This window comes from Streptopelia decaocto, assembly GCF_964273445.1.
Source record: "Streptopelia decaocto genome assembly, chromosome: 5".
In the NCBI taxonomy this organism is placed as follows: domain Eukaryota; kingdom Metazoa; phylum Chordata; class Aves; order Columbiformes; family Columbidae; genus Streptopelia; species Streptopelia decaocto.
The window spans coordinates 29,220,139-29,241,598 of NC_138659.1; the positions used below are offsets into that span (position 1 = coordinate 29,220,139).

The 21,460-nt window shown below is 38.6% G+C and overlaps 1 protein-coding gene across 1 annotated transcript in view; it reads left to right on the plus strand.

Annotated features, from left to right (window-relative positions):
• Positions 1–219: 219 nt before the first annotated feature.
• LOC309440226 (vitellogenin-1-like) overlaps positions 220–21,460 on the plus strand; it is a gene marked incomplete at its 5' end in the record, with an annotated part of 41,708 nt that continues 20,467 nt past the window's right edge. Inside the window, 19 exons of the mRNA XM_082053659.1 lie at positions 220–259; positions 576–596; positions 822–973; positions 3,588–3,839; positions 5,985–6,146; positions 6,833–6,984; positions 9,670–9,820; positions 9,921–10,078; positions 10,192–10,357; positions 11,403–11,525; positions 13,185–13,403; positions 15,520–15,737; positions 15,824–15,921; positions 18,897–19,021; positions 19,108–19,209; positions 19,295–19,414; positions 19,661–19,850; positions 19,940–20,033; positions 20,146–20,331. Coding sequence (XP_081909785.1) covers positions 220–259; positions 576–596; positions 822–973; positions 3,588–3,839; positions 5,985–6,146; positions 6,833–6,984; positions 9,670–9,820; positions 9,921–10,078; positions 10,192–10,357; positions 11,403–11,525; positions 13,185–13,403; positions 15,520–15,737; positions 15,824–15,921; positions 18,897–19,021; positions 19,108–19,209; positions 19,295–19,414; positions 19,661–19,850; positions 19,940–20,033; positions 20,146–20,331 — 2,729 coding nt within the window. The remainder of the gene's footprint in view (positions 260–575; positions 597–821; positions 974–3,587; positions 3,840–5,984; positions 6,147–6,832; positions 6,985–9,669; positions 9,821–9,920; positions 10,079–10,191; positions 10,358–11,402; positions 11,526–13,184; positions 13,404–15,519; positions 15,738–15,823; positions 15,922–18,896; positions 19,022–19,107; positions 19,210–19,294; positions 19,415–19,660; positions 19,851–19,939; positions 20,034–20,145; positions 20,332–21,460) is intronic.

The following is a 21,460-nucleotide window of genomic DNA, read 5'->3' on the forward strand; positions in this document are numbered from 1 at the left end:
TGAAAATGAAATCTCTATTTCACATAGGAAGTCAGTTGAAATCATGAGGTGATTTGAAGTTGTCAACATTCATGACCTCAGAAATGTTTATTTTTCGATTGATCAATACGCATTCTAAAATATGTCCATTTGTCAAACTGACATTCCAAAAGAAACATGTGATAGCACAGTCCTTTATAAAAGAGAACCTGGCATGTTCACCTTTACTTTATCCCCATCATGAGGGGCTTGATATTAGCCCTGGTTTTAAGCTTGGTGGGTAAGTAACTTACCTGCTTTGAAGAATTTAAAATAACAGAATCAGGAAAAGGTTTCAGAATCTAAATATAGTTCACTTACAAACATGAGCTTCAATATTTTATAGAAAAAATTATTTAATGACAAATTTTTTGTTGTTTAGGGGAAAAGGGCTTTTGGCTATGTACTGAACTAGAAGTAAAGTTAATTAGAAAGAGTTATGCCATATGTACAAGATGAGATATAGCTTTTCATACTAAAATACATTAACATTTGGTTGCTTTTTTTTTTTTTTTTGCTTTGTCATTTCATTACTCTTTTTTTTCCTTCTCTTTCAGGGAGCCAGCATCTTAATTACCGTAAGTAATTTTCCTATCAGCTAATATAATTATAATGAGTGAAATTCAAAATAGAATCTGAAAAGTATATCAATGTTTAATATAATTTTACAACAGCTAATTTTGTTCAGGTGCAATACAAAAATTAACAAATTCATCTTTTTTTGTTCCACACATTCTAATACAGGTACTTTAATATGTTCTGTACAGTCTGTACAATGTTTTATGGGAATCATTTCTTTGCAGAACCTGATTTCAGTGAAAACAAGGTTTATACATTTAATTATGAAAGCACGCTTCTCAGTGGACTTCCAGAAAAAGGACTTGGAAGAGCTGGAATAAGAATAAAATGTAAAGTGGAAATTAGTGGTATTGGGCCAAAACTTTGTCTTATTAGGGTAAGAAAATGTATTCAGTTTGAAAGGTAAAATTCTCTTCATACTTAACTTCTTTTTTAAGCTTTTGGGAATAATTAAGTTTCATCATGTGTTGTGCTTACTCAGGGAGAATGTAACTAACGCTATTATTTTTTATGCAGCACCCTAAATTCTATTTGCACTTTGCCAGGTAATTCTCAGCTCAAGCCAGCCTTGGGCTTGAAGGATTTCTTCTGCTTTGTGGTCAGGGAGACAATGGAATGTAATTTGAAATGCACAATAATTTATTACTGGATCAATCCAATTGTTCCAAACTGTACAACCTAGGATTATTTAATCAACTGATTTCGTAACCAGCAAATGAAATGCAATAAAACATGCAACAGTAGCTGGCTGTGATTCAATATTTAGCATAATTAATGTCATCTGGTGGCTTCTTTTTCTGCAGAGTCCCAAATGACATTCTTTGTCATCCTCAATTGTATATTTTTACTGCATGCTGAGTAATTACTAAGAGTTCTGATTATGTGGAAAACACTTTCAGCTTTAACAGAAGCTTATACATGCTTCTAATGAATGTGTTGAAACGCACCCCTCAATTGCTTTACACAAACTCCACTTAGTCTTCTGTATATATGGAAGAAAAATGATCTTTTTAAAAGCTTTTATTTCACAAATTGAAAACTGCAGATTAAAAAGACTGGTGACTGTCTGATAAATGCTTGTAAATGCTGTAGCCTCCCAGCCCGAATGAGCCTTCTGTTACTAGGTGTTTTTCTAAGTTCAAATTATAATAGATCCAGACAGGAAATACTGCTTTTCCATGACCTTTGCAAATGGCTGGACTTTTTTTTTGCAAAAAACAAGGAAATAAGACCCACACGTCTGCACTGGTGAGTAGAAGGCTTCCCTAGCAGAGAGGAGGCAGAAACAGTCTTGTCTTCGCCCCACAACCTACCCCATTCCTGCTCAAACAGCTCTCGGTGTGCCAGGGTGAGTCTTCATCTAAAATTGACTACTGTTCCCTAAAACCTTCCAACACCATTTCACCTGCTCTCGTGCACTTGAGGAAAAGTTTCATTTTCAAAATTAAGTACAGAAAGAATTTCAGGCAAGAAAAATGAGAGAAAATAATCATAAAAAATCATAATATTTGGGGGCAAGTTCTAAGCAAAAGGTAACGATACATTTATTCCCTTCTGCTCTGGGTAAAGTTTATTTTGCTGCTGTTATATTTAAATTAGGCAGTTCGGAGGGATTGTTCAGGGAATTAATCTTTCATCTGTAGCCTACTAGTTCGCATTCAGCCCAGGCAAATAGCTGTGCTCCCTGGGTGGTTTCCAGCTGACAATTTTTTCATCGCAAACCCACAAGTAAGAATTGCCAGCTGTGTTCAAAACCCAGCACACAGCCAAAGTCCTGCCTGGGCCCTGAGGGCTGGGGAAAACTACCTCATCCTGACCCTGCAGAGCAGTCCCAAACCTGCCCATATGTGATATGCCAGAAGCATGTCCAAGAGGCAGCATGAGGGATTTGCTCTCTTAACAGCCTCCTCTGTAAGCTTCAGTTACTGGGGTTGGCAGTGATCTCCATCAACACAAATAAATATGAAAGTGCAGTCTCCAGCGATTTGCTGTATGAGGTTTTAGTTTGTGTGGCTTTCTGAGACATTAATCCGCATCTTGCATCACATCGCCAGCCTGAGGTGTCAGAGAAAAGTCTCTTTAAATTGTCAAAACATATAGAAGGGAAGGGTCCTCTGAGAAACTAAGCTAAACATGCCCCGTTCCCATGGGGTAGAAACCATTCGAGTTACGCAGAGTTTAGCACAACTTTCTACTTGCTTGGATGTGGCCCAGGTTGAGGCTGGAGTACGAAGTGCAGAGTGGGGCTGGGGGCAGTGCCCAAGCCTTCAGCTCCGCAGCAAAACGTGGCGGGAAGGACAATATTTCTAATACGCTCTCCACTGCTCAAACTAATTATGACTCTCTGGCTGGCCCAGCAGCCACGTTGTTATTAGTTTCTGACTGCTGTCTGTGCTCTGCGGCCCCAGCGAGGGAGACAACAGAGTTCACAACAGGAGTTAATGATGCTTTATGCAACATTAACTTTCTCTTGCAATTTCCTGCAGATCTTCCATACTACGTTTGTGTAGCAACCTGCTTCATGCGGCTCTTCTCTGGCTCATTTCTCCATACAAGTCAACCTTTGGCAATATGGATTATTTACAAAACAGAACGAAGGGCAGTGACTGTGGAAATATCAGCATCATTTGCATTAGTCTTTTTCCTTTTCTATATGGAAATATGTTTATCAATACGAGCTATGTTAAATGACAACTTCAACGTTTTCCCTTTGTAAAGGCTTTTCGTTATTTAAACATGTATTTTTGATGTGAGTAAAGCTCTAGATCAAACTCATTTTCAGCTTCACGGTAGTCTTCAAAGGGCTTAATGGAATTTTAGGATGGTATAAATGCAGGGGTAGTTACATTTGGCCTTTTGAAAGCAACTATGAGGCTGATGTGGCCTGTGGTGAAAATGAGTTTGACACCCCTGCTCTAGATGCTTGGGTGCATTGAAAAAAAGTTACCTGAAAAAAATAAAAGAGGAATTATAACCCTTCTTTGTTCTAGATTCACTCCATTGAAGCAGCGGAATATAATGGTGTCTGGCCTACAAGCTCATTCTCTCGATCACTCAAACTGGCTCAGGTACTAACTGGGCAACTGAGTAATCCCATCAAGTTTGAGTACAGCAATGGCCATGTTGGAAACCTTATGGCTCCTGACTCTGTCTCGGATGACAGTCTGAACATCTACAGAGGGATTCTGAATGTGCTGGAGCTAAGTATAAAGAAGATGCAGCATTCATACAGCTTACAGGAGGTGAGCTTTTTGTTTTGGCCATCGTGGTCACTTTGTAAATAAATAAGCCTTCTCTTCAGATTCTTCTACTGCATTTTCTGAATTCGTTCTTGACATAGACTTCATTAAAAAGGAACACTTAAGCTTGGGAAATCATGAGTAAGTTGTTCTCATGGGACAACATTTGATGGAGCTGTAGCTAAACAGGACAATAGAACAGCAGGTTTTTAATCTGGCTGATCAAAATATTTCAGAAAATGCATTTGCAGGGTTAGACCGTTAGAAAATCTGGCTTGTGATTCTAGAGAAAGTAAACTCCTGTGAAAGCTGGAGCCTACATAAAATTTGAATACTCTATTAAAAAAGCAAAACATACAGCACAAGATTAAAGGTAAAATAACAGTAATTTGACTTTTTTTTACCAACCATTTATACTTTAATCTCTTTTAACTCCTCTTCTAGGAGAAAAGCCATATATATGCCATGACATTACTGTAATAGCTTTGACAGTTGCAGTTGATGCTCTATTGGAATTTCCACTGTTTTTCAGGTTTTAATATCTTAGTCAAGGTAAATCATCTCATATTACTATTCACCACAGAAATTGCAGTGTGTTTAGTTTTTGCAAAACCATATTTACATTGATTAGACTGCATTTGATTCAGAGACCAGCAAAAACTTTGAAATTATTATACTTTCATATTATTTTATTGAAAATGCAGACCAGAGTAACTTTAATTATAAAAATATACATATTTTTTTGTGTAAGTAGAGCTGTTTCTGGGAAAGGAATTACAGGATTTAATACTTTCACACTGTTTGTTGCACATAAAAACCTGGGTGGTGGTGTCGCATATTCTGCAGCTCTATTTTCTCATATCTTGTTTTACATCTTCTTTCTAATTCAGTTAGCAATATGTCCTACTCTCGCTGCTGAGCAATATAAGTGACTTCACCTCCTAGAATAATTTCCTAGATTTCTTTGCTTTTCTCAGACAACAGCCGATTAATGACAATCTCAAGTCACTCTGTAAAGGAATATAAACATAACTAGTCCCCAAATCTGAGCTGCAGGGAGGTTTAAAGGACTAACCTGGGAAAGTCTACATCGTATGATGCAGGGTGTCGGGTAAGGGTGTCTGACCCGGCCATGGGCTGCACACAGCTGGGAAGTCCAGCTAGGCAGGAGGCTACTTCATCCCACTGAGCCCAGTGGGCTGGACATTCCCATCGAAAGTCTAGATGTGTCCACCACACCCTGCAGTCTGCGGAGGAGCCCCACACCTGTATTTGCAGAGTATGAGGCTTTCAGAAAGCTTGAGCAATTCCTTTTTCTAGCCATTACCACAGTGTCTTCAGGAACACTGTTAAGCTAAAGATGAAGTGGGTATGTCTTGCCTCCCAACCACCACATGACCATTTTGCTGTTCTGACATAGCCCAGAGCTGCTCTCTGGAGTGGCTATGCTATCAATAACAATAATAAAATCATGAAAATAACCCTTCCTCCTAAAATGCAATCAAATATTTTCCTCTCAAAAAATCTCCTCACTGACTGAGGAGATTTAAGAGCTCTTATAAATATATATGCTTGAAATATTATTGAAGATCTGAGCTAAAACTGCAAACTCAAGAAAACCCACAATCAAAACTCTGCTATCCTGATATTCTTTTTAATTATTGCTATTCACATTGTGACAGATCATCTGATACTGCAAGGCCTGTTCTGTAGGCATTTATAAGCTGTCTATAAAAGCAAATTTTAAGGGCAGAATGTCACCTCCTACCTTAAAATACTTCACCTGATCAAATTATTTTGGCACTTTTTGTTACTATTCCTCAAATCATATTTCATAATCGACAGCTCTAACTGGGAATTGTTACTCACCTTTTCTGAGGCTCCAAATATTATCTCAGTGAAACTCTTGAGAATTTCAGTTCTCTCAGTGAAACACTGATTTGCCTTACTGAAAACCTCTACATTTTAAAAATGATGAAAGTAACAGTCATCACATTTATTTATTTTTTTTCTGGAGATTACCATAAATTAAAAATAATTTCTATCAGGAATTTTGAAAATACAGAAAAAAGAGGAAAGCTTATGTGGGGAACTGGTGAAACTTTGTGTAAGGGTGAACTTCTCTGATCACATTCTCATTTTTGACAGGCTGGGATCGGAGGTATTTGCAACACAACATATGCAATCCAGGAAAACAAGAGAGCAAACTTAGTCTATGTGACCAAATCCAAGGACCTGAACAGTTGTGAAGAGAAAGTTCAAATGGTAACAGGTTCAGCATACACTCAACCATGCCAGACCTGCCAGCAGGTAAGTTGGAGTGATATTATGTATACATATTTTATATTCATATACAAGGAGTCATTTGGCATCCACGTTACCTATTGCTTTGTTACATTTTAAATGAGAGAAAAGTTGGATCTTCTGTAACTAGTTATCAGCATTCTCCTTCTGTATGAAAATCAGATCCACAGAGCCACAGAGGTCTGTGCTACAGACTGTCATTTGCTGCAGACACACTCCAACTAGCTTAAACTAGCTGGCTTGGAAACTATTAATTATCAACGTGACTTAATTTACCTACTCTGTTGAGGAAAAAGATAGTCACAATGTCCAGTTACTGCAATTTGAGGTAGGTACTGCTGCATCTTATTATAATCCTGTCTTTGAAATAAGAAATCGTGTGGCTTATACTGCTGCTCTCCTCAGAAAAGTATATCTCCTTCTCGAGGGAATAACCAATTACTTATATTTGGGAAAGGGAAAAACCAACTAACACTTCTTAGCAGCAAAAATAGCGGAGCCAGGCAGCATGCATGACCTCTCCTGTGGAAGTGTGTACGCAGAATTCACATAAAGTGCTCATATGGACAATGAACAAAACAGCATTGGAAAATAAGTGGGTTGAAGTCGGTGATGTAATAGTTTCTAGTCACAAAATTTAGAAGTTCAAACTTTCTGTTTCCTTTCTTGCTTTGCTTTTCTGTATCATACAGAGAAACAAGAACTCCCAGGCAACTGCTACTTACAATTACAAAATTAAATATGCACGTGATGAAGCTGTAATTACACAAGCTGATGTTGAGGAAATCCACCAGTTTGCACCCTTCCATGAGATAACAGGAGGAAATGCAATCGTAGAAGCAAGGTAGTGTACATATGCCTTTAATTCAGCAACTAACTCAGCATCTCAGTAATCTGGTCAAACTTCATAACTGAAAGAAATCCTTTACTTCCACAGCCTATTGTTTGCCAGTATTTAATTACACAAAATCCCAAACAGTTCACAAAAACAACCTTCGCTGTTAGTTGTAAATCTGAAACACGCACATCACTATCCAAATTTTGTTAGCTCGACTTGGCAGGGTTTGACTATTATATTTCTCAGGGATATTTGATTTATGTTATAAAAGCCAAAACAAATGTAATTCCATCTGAAAAAATGTAAACTAATATATCTGCAGTACAATACTTTGAAAGACAGTTACTCACTGAGAAAGAGTTCCCTGGAAAATAATAATGCAGTAAGAAACCCGGGAGACTAGTTCACAAGAAACCTAGATAGGACTTTGGATTCTGATACACTTCCTAAGTACAGTGGGTTGCTTGCACATCTCTCATCCAAACAGTTTCTTGGTAGGAAATTGGGTTTTATTGCAAAAAGATTGGGCTCAAAGCATATAAAATGTATTTGTTTTTCCCCAGAAAATTTTGCATATTTCTTAAACAAGTTTGGGGCAAAATGAGAATATGGTTGTGTAAGAAATGAAATCCCTGCTTATTTTTAGCTCAAGCCCCCAAACCTTCAGTGACTGAAATTTTTTTTATATGCTTCAGAATCACCTATTGAAAAATTTTCAGTTACCTGCTTTAGTGACAGACTCTATAGAGAGGGGTGCCCTACTGAAGAGAGAGGCTTTCTGCATAAATGCCATTGTACAGAAGATATACCTGAGACCCACTCCAGCTGCTGTAATCTCGCATTGCTCCATTACCTTCTGCAAGAATCTATTGGTATAATACACAGTTTTGGAAACTGCAACATCAGAAAGTTCATGTCAATAAATCACTGATTAACTTCATTAATATGATGAACATGTTCAGTCTGGATTAAAAACAAAAAATAGTAAAGGTGAAAGTGGCTTTACTATCTCATGCAACCAAGGTGGTGTGAGTGACCATTAGTCTGAAGCCAATGGAATTTTCTGATTTAATCTCTCTTCTTGCAAGCATGAGTAAGCTGACATCCTTACTGTTCTTCCTCAGGTATTGTGCTCCCAGTACCTTTACTTTTCCCCATTTTCTCTTGCATTGCTCAGCAGATGGGGTCAAATGTAAGACAGCTGATAAGATCTCAATATGTCACCCAAGTCTTCAGAAGTTATTTCTACAATGCACTTTCTGTGAGAAAAGAGAGGAAAAAAAATTAACATCAAGGATTTAAAATATTTGGAGCTGTGTTTTCAGACCTGTTCAGCATAAGCCTCTTGCAGCACCTTTCAAATCCAAGAGAGGTTTTACTATTGTTTCACCATTTTAATCCTATCTTTAGTATTCATTTGCTCTTCTCTTCAGAGTATAACATTTTCCCATCTATTCTAGGCAGATATATCTCTTCCCAGAATGATGGAGATGAAGACATAATAGATTCATCATGTTCTGGAAGGGGGAGTTAAATCTGTCCACGTGTACCTGATGTTACAATTTCTGACCCAAATGCCCTTTCAATAATATTGTATAAAATTTCAAAAGCCAAAAAAAATCTCTGCTGATTCTGTAGCGATTTCTATTCAGCTTCCAGTGACATGTCTGCAAAGCAGTTACATGCTGTTTTCCGCAGCAGTTCTCTGCAATCCATATGGAAGGAGTGGATAGAAATTATACAGAAGATCATCATAGAGATTCCAGAATAAACACATCAATTTTCTACAGGGATTTTGAGATACTGTGCAGTACAACAAGATTGCTTTTGTAATGTTTTTAGTTGTTCAGTACAAATGCCTAACTTTATTATAGTGTCCTAAACAGACCTATTTTAAACATAATTGATGGAACAGGATGCATCGCCATAGCTGAAAATGTAACAAAGATAGAAAATATTTACAAAGAGAGTCTCTCTTTGGAATTATTCTTAATAACAAGGACGAAGTTTTGGTACTCCTTGAAAAGTTTCAAAAAACCTGAGTATTTTTCCAAAGACTAATCCTGAATTTATCTGGCCCTTTTTGTTTGGGAAATACAATTTGAAACTTCATGAGGATCTTTTATATCTGCACTACCCAGGACATTCATCTTGCCGGGCAAAATGGGGAGGGCATTGTAATAGAGCAAGTAAAAAGATTGTAGCATTTCCTATTGTATCTAACAATTTTCAATTCCTTTTGAAGCTTCCAGGAGGCACAGACATGTAAGAGCTTTTATGAACTTCTTAAAAGTTTTAAATTAAGTGATGAATTCTAAAAAAAAGTTTCCCATTGGTTATTTTTCTCTAATCCTTAAATTACTCCCTAAGACACAACACACAGTTCCTGTGATCTTTGGGCCACAGCCTCTCACCTCCCACTTCTTCCCTCAATTCTCAAGCCATACTATTCCCAAAGGAAAGCAAAGGCTGGCTCTGATCTGAGCCTTGCTGTGTAAGCACACATCTTCTCACAGTACAGTTCTGAGCATCATGTCCAAATGTATCTCTTTGCAAACACCTTTGCCCCTCAATAACAAAACCCTTTGGAAACAATTGAAGTCAGTGATGGAGGGAGGCAGAAACGCTGCTCTCTGTTCGGTTTGTACCCTGCATCTTGTGATGTTATCTTCCTGGATTCCTCCATTCCAGGCAGAAACTTGCTTTGACTGACGTGCAAAAGGACATGGCAGAGGTCCCACCAAAAGAATTCCAGAATCGTGGGTCACTTCAGTACCAGTTTGGCAGTGAATTGCTTCAGCTTCCTGTCCACTTATTCAGAATAAAAAATGTGGAAAGCCAGGTAAACGTCAGCCACTGGACAGACTCTTTGTTGGAGGCTGGAATTCATTGCGTGTGGAAAACAATGTGTGTGAGCTTTGTACATTTTAATCTTCCTGTAGATAGAGGAAAGCCTGCAAGACCTAGTAGAGACCTCAACTGAACAGCTCCCCAGTGATGCACCAGCAAAAGTCCTCAAGCTTTTACACCTCTTCCGTGCAGCAAATGAGGAGAATTATGAGTCAGTGTGGAAGCAGTTCTCCAGTCGGCCAGTGTACAGGTACAAGCAATACAAGTGGTGATTCTTCTGCTGATAAACTCTGTTGGAGACCGTCTGGAATGACTATGTTCAAATGCGTATCTGGAAAATGGTCTTTGCCTTTCCCATTACAGGCGCTACATTTTGGACATAATTCCTGCAGTTGCCAGTCACCGTGCACTCAGGTTCTTGAGACACAAAATGGAAAGACAAGAAATCACCAACTGGGAAGCGGCTCAGACGGTGCTGGTGGCTCTGCACTCAAGCACACCAACTCGGGACGTGATGGAGCAAGCAACGGTAGGATTCTGTAAACACTCTAAAATTGCTCTTTACTAATTTTAACATCTGTCATATTTATTCCTTTGACAAGATTGCAAAGGCTTTGAAAATGTAAAGGTTTTATATCCCCTAGTGAAGCTGAAAAGAGTTTATTTCCTGACTGTCTTAAGGAGGGGAGAATGCAAATCAAAAGGGCAAAAATGAATCCAGAATGAAACAGGAAAGACTAAACTACCTCTCAGTGACAGAGGTTATTGCTGCAAACAGTGGTTTCTAGTCTCCCTTTGTCTAAATGTACTTTACAGTTACATCAGATTAGATCTCCGAGTGTCTACAAAGACTAGGCAGTAAGAAATACATATTTGTTATATCCTGTGTTCGTGACCTAGCAGGATGGATATAAATCAGAGCAAATCTATCAAAATCAAGGGAATTATGTCAGTGTGGAGCCCACGTAGGAGAAGGTCTGCTGGTTTTTCAGTTTTTTTCCTCTTCTGCAGGGTCTAATTCAAGCCTCAGATGCAGGAACTGCCTACCCTAGGTAGAGACCACAAATGTCAGACTAGAGTTTTGCCCTTTCTAAAAGCCGTGACAGTCCAGCTGTTACTGTTCAGCAATGCTCTGCTTCCCACTCAAGGAAGCAGTGGGCTGGTGCCTCCTCTCAGTTCCTACATTTATACAAAATATTCCTCTCTGCCCAAAGTACTAAGGTCTTTTCATAATGTACCTCGAGTTTTTTGTACCTATAGGTGAGGGAATTATAAAACAATGACGAATGTTTCTTGACTAAAGTGTGTTTTTCCATTCCATAACTGGGTGATTTCCTCCCTTTGGATTACAGACGATCTGAAACACTATAAAAGCAACAGATCTGCCTTCCAGATGTTACCTGGAATTACTTTAAGGTTGCATGGTCAAATACAGTCATATCCACTGATTAACTATAGATCTATCAATACGAAAATATCAAAAGCCTGTTTTTGCCTTGAATTTGGCAGAAACCTATTTTTTAATGTTGTTGCTCTTCATTAATGGTGGTAATGAATAACTGCTTTCTTCCCAGCTCATCGTGAAAAAACATTGTCCACGTTCAAGTTCCGTGCTTGGGAAGGTTTGCCACCTCAGCTACGCGTCACTGTGCCACAAACAGTGCTCTTCATCAGACTCCTGCTCTGAATGTCTCCAGGTAACCACATTGTTATTTATTGTTTAAAAGAAAAATTAAGCCTTGAGTTCTTTCCTCATTATTCAGAAACCTGTATTTCACTTCACTGCAGTGTTTCCTTTGGGGAAAGGAACCCCAGTTGGTTAAATACAGCGTTTTTCTCTTTAGATTAATGCACAAAAGAGAATGAGAGGAAGAAGAATATAATTCATAGCACTTTCTATCTGAGTATCTCTGAGTGTTTTATTGCCAATTATTAATGAAGCCGCATGGCACTACTCTGAAACACTTTAAATATAGATACTTATATACAGTTATAAATAAACTAAGTGACACAAAAGCCCAGGTTTTTGCCCAAAGTCATGTAGTCCAACCATTTCTCAGCTAGAAGCAGAGCCCAGTCATCCACATAGACTATTAGCTCTTAATAATGGTAATACCCTTCCTGTTTTGCACTGCTTTTAATCAGAAGGCCTGAAAACTAAATAGGCAGTGAATAACATTTCCCCATTCTACAGGTGCATGTCATGATTTATAGAGGTTGACCACTCAGCCAGTAATAGAGAGGGAAAGAGAAATAGATGTTTTCAGTCTTTGACACTGGTCAGTCCACCATCCCCAGTAAAAGCAGAATGTTCCCAACACATTGTGTACCTGCTGTAGTTGTTTTCCTGTAGTACATGGGCACGGCCAACATTCCTACATTGTGTCTCCTGTATTATAATCACCACCAATGTGCTTAAGCTCATTAAATCTGAGAAGCCCAGTGCCAGGGAATGGGAATTCTTTCCCAAAGCAAATGATTGTATTGGCTTATTCAATACATTTCAAATATCCATTCATTCAATTAGCAATATCAAATGGACTGTTTTTACAACATCAATGGATCTCAAATGTGGTATTTTAAAGCATGGGAACTTTATTGAAAGTATTCTATAACATCTCAGGGTTTCTTTTTCAGAACCATTATGTAGCATTGAAAGCATTTTTCCGTCAGGATTTAGTTCCCATAGTCAGGCTTCAGACCACTATTTCTAATCTTGCTACGTAAATCTAAGTGTGATCCAGTTGCTTATGATGAAGGCTGTAAAATGACCTGATGATTGCATTGCCAGCTGTTAATCCACACTGAAAGGAGGCTCACACAGCTGAAGTTAAGGGCACCCCCACTAGTCATAGAACTGTAGAATCACAGAATAGTTTGGGTTGGAAGGGACCTTCAAAGGTCATCTAGTCCAACTCCCCTGCAATGCGCAGGGACATTACAGTCATATCTTAAGGAATCTTATTTAAGGGTTTGAAGAATTTAGCAGTATCTGCATTTTCACCCCGTCTTCAAATATTAGACAGAGATACTCAGATAGCATTATTGCAGGGTTCCCAGCTCACCCTGAAAGGCAATGGAAACTAGCTCCTAGCCATTACCTTTTCCTTTAGAAATCTTACTTGATAACTTTAAGGCATAGCGCTGAGGAAGCTGTTCATTGCAGCTTTCTTGGCTATGCTTGTTCTATGAATAAAATGTCCTATTCATGAGGTCAAAAATAATTTGAAAATATTTAAAATAAGTGATTTGAACAAACTGAAATTATCAAAGTCAAGCCTCAGAATAGGCTGGGGGATGGCATAGAGATAAGAGCTGGAATTGAACTCAACAGAAGATTTGTTTTCTATTTTCAGCTACTTCATGGCTTTGCAGGAGAGGCATTGAGCAAGTCTAACACAGAAGAAATTTGCCTGGCTTTGAAAGCCCTTGGGAATGTAGGACATCCAGCCAGCATCAAGCACATCAAGAAATGTTTGCCAGGATATGCAGCCAGTGCCTCAGATCTGCCACTCAATGTCCAAGCAACTGCTGTAATGGCCCTGAAAAACATAGGCATGAAAGACCCCAAAATGGTAAGGAAACAAAGCTGCCTCCTTTGCACTGATGATAACCCAACACAAGGCTGCTAATCGATGATGCGTGATGAGGGGGAAGCATACCTTTATTTTTTTTTTTTTTTCAAATATAGCTGTAATATGGTTTGGTTTGGTTTTTAAATACTTAACCGTTCCTTAGTTGGCATGTCTTATTCCTTTTGACGTTAACCTCTAGTATTTCCAACTGCAACAAAAATCCCATTAAAAGGATGCAGTCATTACCCTGTTGTTGTAAACAAATCAGTATTTCCTTTGCAAACATTTATTTTCCAAGGACATTAGACAGAAAGCTAAATTATTGACCAAAATGTGTTTAGTGCTACTTCAGCTTTGGTATGTGAGAGAATCAGAAAACAAGGTTTTTAGAGAATTGACATTTAATACTGAGTGTCACATCTAATCGTAATTCAGGACCAGATCTTATTGTAGAAAGATACTAGAGGTTTGCATCCTAATTACAAATTTACAGACATTGTGTGGGTTTAAGTCATAAACAGAACATTTACTAAATGTGACTTTTGTCCCTGAACAAGATAATTATTAAATGTCACACACAATGGTTACACAGGCATACTCTCATCCACCACAGACATCACTTTACAATCATTTTCACCTTAAAGAAATCTGCTTCTAAAAGGAAACCTTGCATTTTCAAGATTTTTTTCCTGATGTGGATTTTTTTTGTTTTACATAAGACTTAATATAAAAAGTAAAATAAAAGCTTTCATTAACTGTTTTTCTACTAATCTGTATCAGTTTTTCCATTACACTCATTTTTTGCATGAGTCCCAGTTAGAGTGCACATATTCACCCACAGACAACAGTGTGCCAGGGTAGGCAAAAGAATAGAGCCTTAGCACTATGTAATGCCTGAGGTATGGAAAATATCTCTGCTCTCTTCAAGTAGCAAAAGAATAAAGAAACAATTTACTAGAGTGCAGGAGCTAGATGGGGAAAAGCAGAGCGGGAGGAGAGAATGGCAAGGAGTCAGGGTATTTTCCATGGAAGAAAAAAGCCAATTTGGTATTTGACAACAATGCTGTGTCTCTGATTGCCCTTTGGCCTGGCTTTCCATATGTGACCCAAGACCATCCATTTTGTACGCATTTCTTTTGGAGAAAATCTGGACCAAGTTAATTATTTTGGCCGGATTTTTCTTTGTTCAAAATCCAGTTTCATGCCTGGTTTGCAGCTAGCTACAAACCCATATTTGCATTAAACAGACTTAATACATGGTCTGTCTTTTTTATTGTTTAATTTGAAAAGGTAGTTACATTTAGAAAGTGGCTACTGCATCCTTGTCACCACTTTTACCTTGGTATTTGATAACCAACATATGCAAAACCAATATACAAAAAGCGTATAAACATATAAAACCAATCTGCATATTTCCAAAGTTTGTTGAAGTTTTCTGGATGAGACTTTTACTTAGCAAGTGAGGACACATCCTGTCCCAGGCAGGACAGGGTTGTGCGGGTGGGGGGCTGCCAGAACAGTGTTCTACCATCCACTTCCATTTTTAAGTTTGAAACAAAGGCTTTGGTGCAGCTCACGGAAACTGGAAAGGTTCCAGTATAAAATTCGTCTGGATACTGAATATTACCAGGGTCAAACACATTGGTCACAAGAAGTACCATGGAGATTACATTTATTGCATAAACGTTCAGTTTTAAACTGCCTACATGACATAGAGATTTTTGGGAGAAAACTAGTTTTTATTCTAACAGAAAGAGCTCCAGGAGATCAAGTGATTAGAAATAAGGCATGCCTTTATGGGCAGGGATAAGTGATCACTGGAACCACTTCTCAGGTATGTGATGGATCCATGAAATCTCTTTTACCTGGAGTGGTTATGCTACAGATATATTTTTTGCTATAGCTCAAAAAGAGATAATATATTTGATGTAGAAGTTATTGAACAAAGTTCCTTGGCTTTGATTGTGTGGGAAGCCAGACTACATTGTTGCCATAATAAATAAATAATACCATTTTTTTACTGCATTAGTGGTGAAGAGATCATTCACCAGTGATGAATGGTCATGACCAAAATGTTCAAACATACTATAAATTTGAATGTATCAATTATTTCCAGGTCCAGGCTATCACCCTTGAGATTTTCTTGAATCACAAAATCCATCCTCGAGTCCGGATGTTAGCTGCCATGGTTTTGCTTGAAACCAAGCCAGGTCTTCCAATACTGATGGCATTAGTTGATGCTGTGCTGAAGGAACCTAGCATGCAAGTGGCAAGTTTCACCTACTCTCACCTGAGGGCCCTGGGTAGGAGTATGGCTCCAGATCTTCAAGTGACGTAAGGAAAATCCAGATGCCTTCCTTGGATTAAAAATTTTTTGCAAACTAATTGAGGTGTTAATGTGCCCATTGAACTTTTTTCAGGGCTTCTGCCTGCAGAATGGCTGTCAGAGCATTAAGTCCCAAGTTTGACAGATCTGGATATCAGTTCAGCAAGGTTTTCCGCTTCAGTATGTTTAAAGGTAAGATTTGGAAGATTTTGTAAATAAATATATACAGGTCAATGTCTGAAAAAAAAAAGTGCAGTGTAAAAGCCCAATTCTCCTAGCCAGCTGGTTAGCTGTATGTTGTTCCTCCATATTCTCGTATGTTCGGTGAAAAAAATAATCTCAGGCTCACCATTTGGAGAGTGTGTAGATCCCTGTGTGTTTTGCATTGTACATTGCCAGCATGAAATTACCAGAGGGCTTGTGGGGCTCTAACCCTCCATTTTCATTATCCGGTGAGGCACATGCTCCTGTATCAAATGCTGTAGTCTCAGCGGTGCTTAACAATTTCATACCATTGTTCAACACCAAACAAACAGAAGGGTCCTAAATTACTGCTGAAGTGGATTAATTTCTGGTGGTGCTGAACACCTGCAACTCTTTCTGAATTGCAATGTGATGCTAAATACTCTTCACCCCAACAGTAGTGCCTAATGAGACAGTAAACCCTGAAAACTTTCAAATCGTTGCACCCATGAACAGCTAACTCTAAAGACTTTTCTCGTACCTTCCTATCAGGATCCATTACTGCTGGAGGCTGACCAGTTACTTCAGTGGTTGCTGCACATAAAAATGTAGTCAGAGTGGGGAGGACCAGATTAGAGGACAGCTCTTGCTGGGCCAAATTCTATCTATTTCCATTTTCCATGTATGTATTTTTCTCAGTAGAGACTTTTTTAAGCAGCTCCCCTATGTAAATAACCATGACAGCCTCAGTGATTTGGCATATGTAGCTGGCAGACTATGAGATTATATCCACAAACACAGTCTCCTCACACATGTTGTTTATCTAGAAGGACTTGGATGTTTTTAGCACTTCTGGTACATGCAGAAATTACTTTCAAAGTAATCAATAGAAAAAGAGACTCTCAAACATCTGAAATCCACAGTGCTAAGTGTACTATACTTTTGCCTTGATTTTGGATGAAGGGAGTGGTTTGAAAGACTTTTGTAGATCTTATTGTTGCCTTGCCCATTCAATGATTTTTACATGACTATATAATCTGTTCTATAATAAAAGTAAATATAACACATACCACAACAAACACAGCAATATATGATACACATGCTTGCTGCCTCGGAGATGGAGAGTGCCCAAAAAAATACAGTCACTAATATGCACTGTGTGAACTTTTGTTCCATTCAAAATGCATTCAAGAAGAGATACATTTTCCAGTAATACATAGATATGTGTTTTGAGTTTTAGGTACTCATTTTCTCTTCTTATTTTTTGTTTCAAAATGAAGCTATCTGAATTTTCACACAGTGAGAACACAGGGTTCAGTATGTATGAGGGTTGCTGGCAGAGAGTTATGTGAAATGAGTTACTTTGTTCTGGCTGTAGCCTGGAGATGCAGTACATGAGTGAGTCACTGTTACTTCTTGGTGAAGACCAGTGTCAGAAATTTGGTTGCCATGCATATGTAATATTTAAACCTCTCATCCTGAAGAATAAGGAACAAGATCCTTTCTTACACATGCTAATCTTAGACTTGAATAACTTGGCTAGCTAAATGAAGTCAATCCCCTATTACACTGGTGTGGGAGAAGGTTCCATCTCCCAGCTTTCTGAGCTGATTTGTCACCACTAGCCACAGGTGAACTGTTTCAGCGAGCCCATTCGGGAAGAGTTACCATAGTGACGGCTATAATGCAGTACCTATTTCCTTCCTAAAAACAAAAATGTGCCCTCAGCATTACAGATCCTTGTGGTGCTAGATGCTGAATTTTTAATGACAAGCAATAATGTCAGCTGAATCTGCCTCTAATCTGGAATCTGTCACACATGGCCACCACAAATAGTGCTTCATGCTCTACACACTGCTACTGAAATCAGAAGGGTGACCTCAGCTCTGCTCAATGCAAAGACTGAGAGAATCTGATTTTCAATATGCACAGATTCTTATAATTATTTGTACTAACGTTCATAGGTACCAAAGATTACTTTCTTTGACCGCTAATTTTTCTTTCCCTCTTCCTTGGGGCAAGACATTTAGTTAGATACATGCAGGTGCCCTCACACTCTCACAATGAAGTGGCTACTGTGCCTCATCTGACCGTCAGCAGGATTCTTCATTGGTAAATATTTTTGTAGAGCCTTAGCACTATGTAATGCCTGAGGTATGGAAAATATCTCTGCTCTCTTCAAGTCAGCGCATTCTGTATAATGATTTAATCATTTATGAGCAACATTTCTTATTAAGTACCAGTAAGTACCATGATGTCTACATATCATGTCAGCCTTGTTTCTCTTGAAACCTGAGGAAACTTAGAAAAGCTGTGGAATTACTTTAACTCAGAAAACAGGACTGTATAGACCTGTGCCAGGATCGGGAGGAACACATAATTGTGATCTGCACTGATTATCTGTATCTAAGAACATTACAGGTGATACATCTAAAGCAGAGAAAATAGACTCAAATTGTGTTTGCTCAAAGTTCACTCAGTAGTTAACAAGTACTTAACAATTAGTGCATTTCACGTTAGGAGTTACATCATTTGGAACCAAATGTACTAAATTGCATCTGAGTCATTTGAGGCAAATCTACACCTCACCATCTGTCCTTATAGGACATCTATATAACTTCCCCTAAACAATTAGTAAAGAATGGCAGATCTGTTTTCAAGTTGCCCTCAATGATGCCTCACAAAAGCATTTGATAAGATGATGTTACAGTATGTGACTAGATGTAAATGATACAGCATAAGCAATTGGAAAAATAGCATAACCACCATGCAACGAGCAGGGGCTTGTAATTTTACCCATTAATAGTTCAAAAATGCAGAATATTCTTTTTACTACTGGTTTATAACATCAGTTTTATAGCTGAATTTTCTGGCCTTTCTCATATCATGCTGTATCAGTTGAATTATGCAATTAGTAAATTGATACAATCTGCACACTGTGGCTTTAAAAAACTACCTGTGTTTTACTGCCTATTTCTCTCCAGAGTTCCTTATGAGCGGACTGGCAGCTAAATATTTGGTATTGAATAATGCAGGCAGCTTAATTCCAGCAATGGCAATGTCCCAGCTGCAGACACGTTTCCTTGGAAGAGTGGCTGATCCCTTGGAGGTAATTGGGTCTACCTGCAGTTTGCCCTCTCGTCCCTTCTTACAACCATCATCCAACTGGCATTTACACTTTACTGCTTCCCATAGGTGGGAATAACTGTTGAAGGACTGCAGGAGATGTTTGCTAAAGGTTACTCTCCTGATGAGGACTGGGAGGCTGGCTACAACTTCAAGGAAATCCTGAAAACGGTAAATTCTCGGGGAAAGAAAATCTCTGAAGTACTGCTTCCCTAAATGTTATGGAGAATCAGGCTTTCTTCATCTTCTCATGCAGCTCTCTGACTGGAAGTCATTCTCCAGTGACAAACCTTTTGCATCGGCTTACTTGAAGATGTTTGGCCAAGAGGTGTTCTTTGGTGGACTGGACAAAACTGCCATCCAAAATGCATTGCAGGTATCATTTCAAAACACAACCCCCCAAGCTTCAAAAGCTTTATAGTACTGGTTTTTTTCACACATTCTCTCCCCTTTTTTAATTCATTAATTCAAGAGAGTTTTTGTCCTTAGTATTAATCAAGGCAAATAAAGTCAAGCTTTGATCAGGATTAGCTATAATAATTGCTGGCAAACTTTCCCCTGAGGCACAGAACATGATATTCAAGTTCTGCTTATTTAGACAAGTTGAACTCTGTATTTGCAGGCATGGTATGGACCTGATGAAAAAAGCCCTTCGATAAGGAGAATAATCAGTAACCTTCAAAGTGGTGTAGGGAGGCAATGGACCAAGGCTTTACTGTCCTCTGAGATCCGTCGTATCGTGCCCACCTGCACCGGGTTCCCAACAGAGACCAGCTTCTATTATTCTTCTGTCACAAAAGTGGCAGGAAACGGTAATGTATTTCAAGACTTGAGCAATACAAGCATGCTTGTCAGGATTGGGAGGGATTTTTAATACTTTTTTTTGCTTTCTTTGTAATAGTTCAAGCACAGATTACACCTTCTCCAAAGTCTGATTTCAAATTGACTGAGTTGCTAAATGCCAACATTAGGTTGCGATCCAAAATGAGTCTAAGGTAAATATTTAGTATAAAATAAAATAATTATATTTCCAAGTGATAGAGGCCATCAAAATTAAACAGCTCTTTGCTGTCTGATTGTATTTTTACCCTCCTTCTATGTTTTCAGCATGGCTAAGGAAATGACCTTTGTAATGGGGATCAACACACAGATGGTCCAGGCAGGACTGGAAGCACACACCAAAATGAATGCTCATGTACCTGTGAATGTTGTTGCCACTATCCATATGAAGGAAAAAAATATCAAAATTGAAATTCCACCATGTAAAGATGAGACTAACATATTTAGTGTAAGGTAAGACATGGCACTTATCATCTTCCTATGTAGCAATGCAGAGTCTTCCCACATAAAATAGAGTGTTTGCTTAGGGATCTTGTCTTTCACTGACAGCTTGGGTAACTGGCAATGATTGATGCAGTTTATTTATTTGAAACTAAGTGACATGTACCAAAGGCTTGCTTGAAAATATGTGTTACTTTCTGTGGTCTTCACCTGAAAATCCTCTTTAGGACCACTTCTCACTTCTTGAGATCCATAAGCTATCTAAAACACACATGGCATAAAATTTCAATCCCAATGCATATATTTCGACTGGAGACACTAGGTAAGATATAAGCCCCTGAATTCTATCACTTATAACAGATAACGCACATATATTTGCATTTGATGCCTTGAAGCATAGAGGATTTGGTGTTTCTTGTATTTTTACCTTGTTTCCCTGTGGCTGCCATTTGGTTTTCTTGCCTCTTAGATCTACTTGATTTATTATCAATGCATTCAATTACAATATACCGTGGAAAACTGTTGTAGCCAGATGCCAAACAAAAGAAAACAGATGGAAATACAAGTACAAAAAGAGGGAAGAAATAGAAAGAGTATGTCCGAGGAATCAAAGCAGTAGACCAAAGCTTAGAAAACATTCATACACACACACATGAAAAAATACTGAGAAAGACAAGCTGAAAACTCGTCACAAAGGAAAAAGCGTCACTGACAACAGAAATCAGCTATCATACAATGCACAGGAATGTTAACAAGTTTCTGGTCTAGGAATAGAGCCGTAACAAAAGAGCTCAGTTGCTTGATCCAGCTGCAATTAGCATTCATGGCTGCAGGCCCAGAGAAGCTCTGCAGGTCTCCTCAGTTTAGCCACCAGTTAGGCTAATCATTATTCTACTTTGCCCTTCAACCGTCACAGGCCATCCTAGTAGGCATTTGACATCACAACCTCCTCCTTAAGACAATTCCTCCACTCCATCAAATGTTACTGTAATCAGGTTCTCCATGCAGAAGGAGGGTTTTGGCAGTTCATAGAGCATCGGTGAGCTGTATGTGAGCTGCTGGGGCACCACAACCCAAAGGTTTTATTCAGTTTCTTGTGAAGAGCAGGGCAATCTGCTACCAAGGTCATCAGGGACAGGAG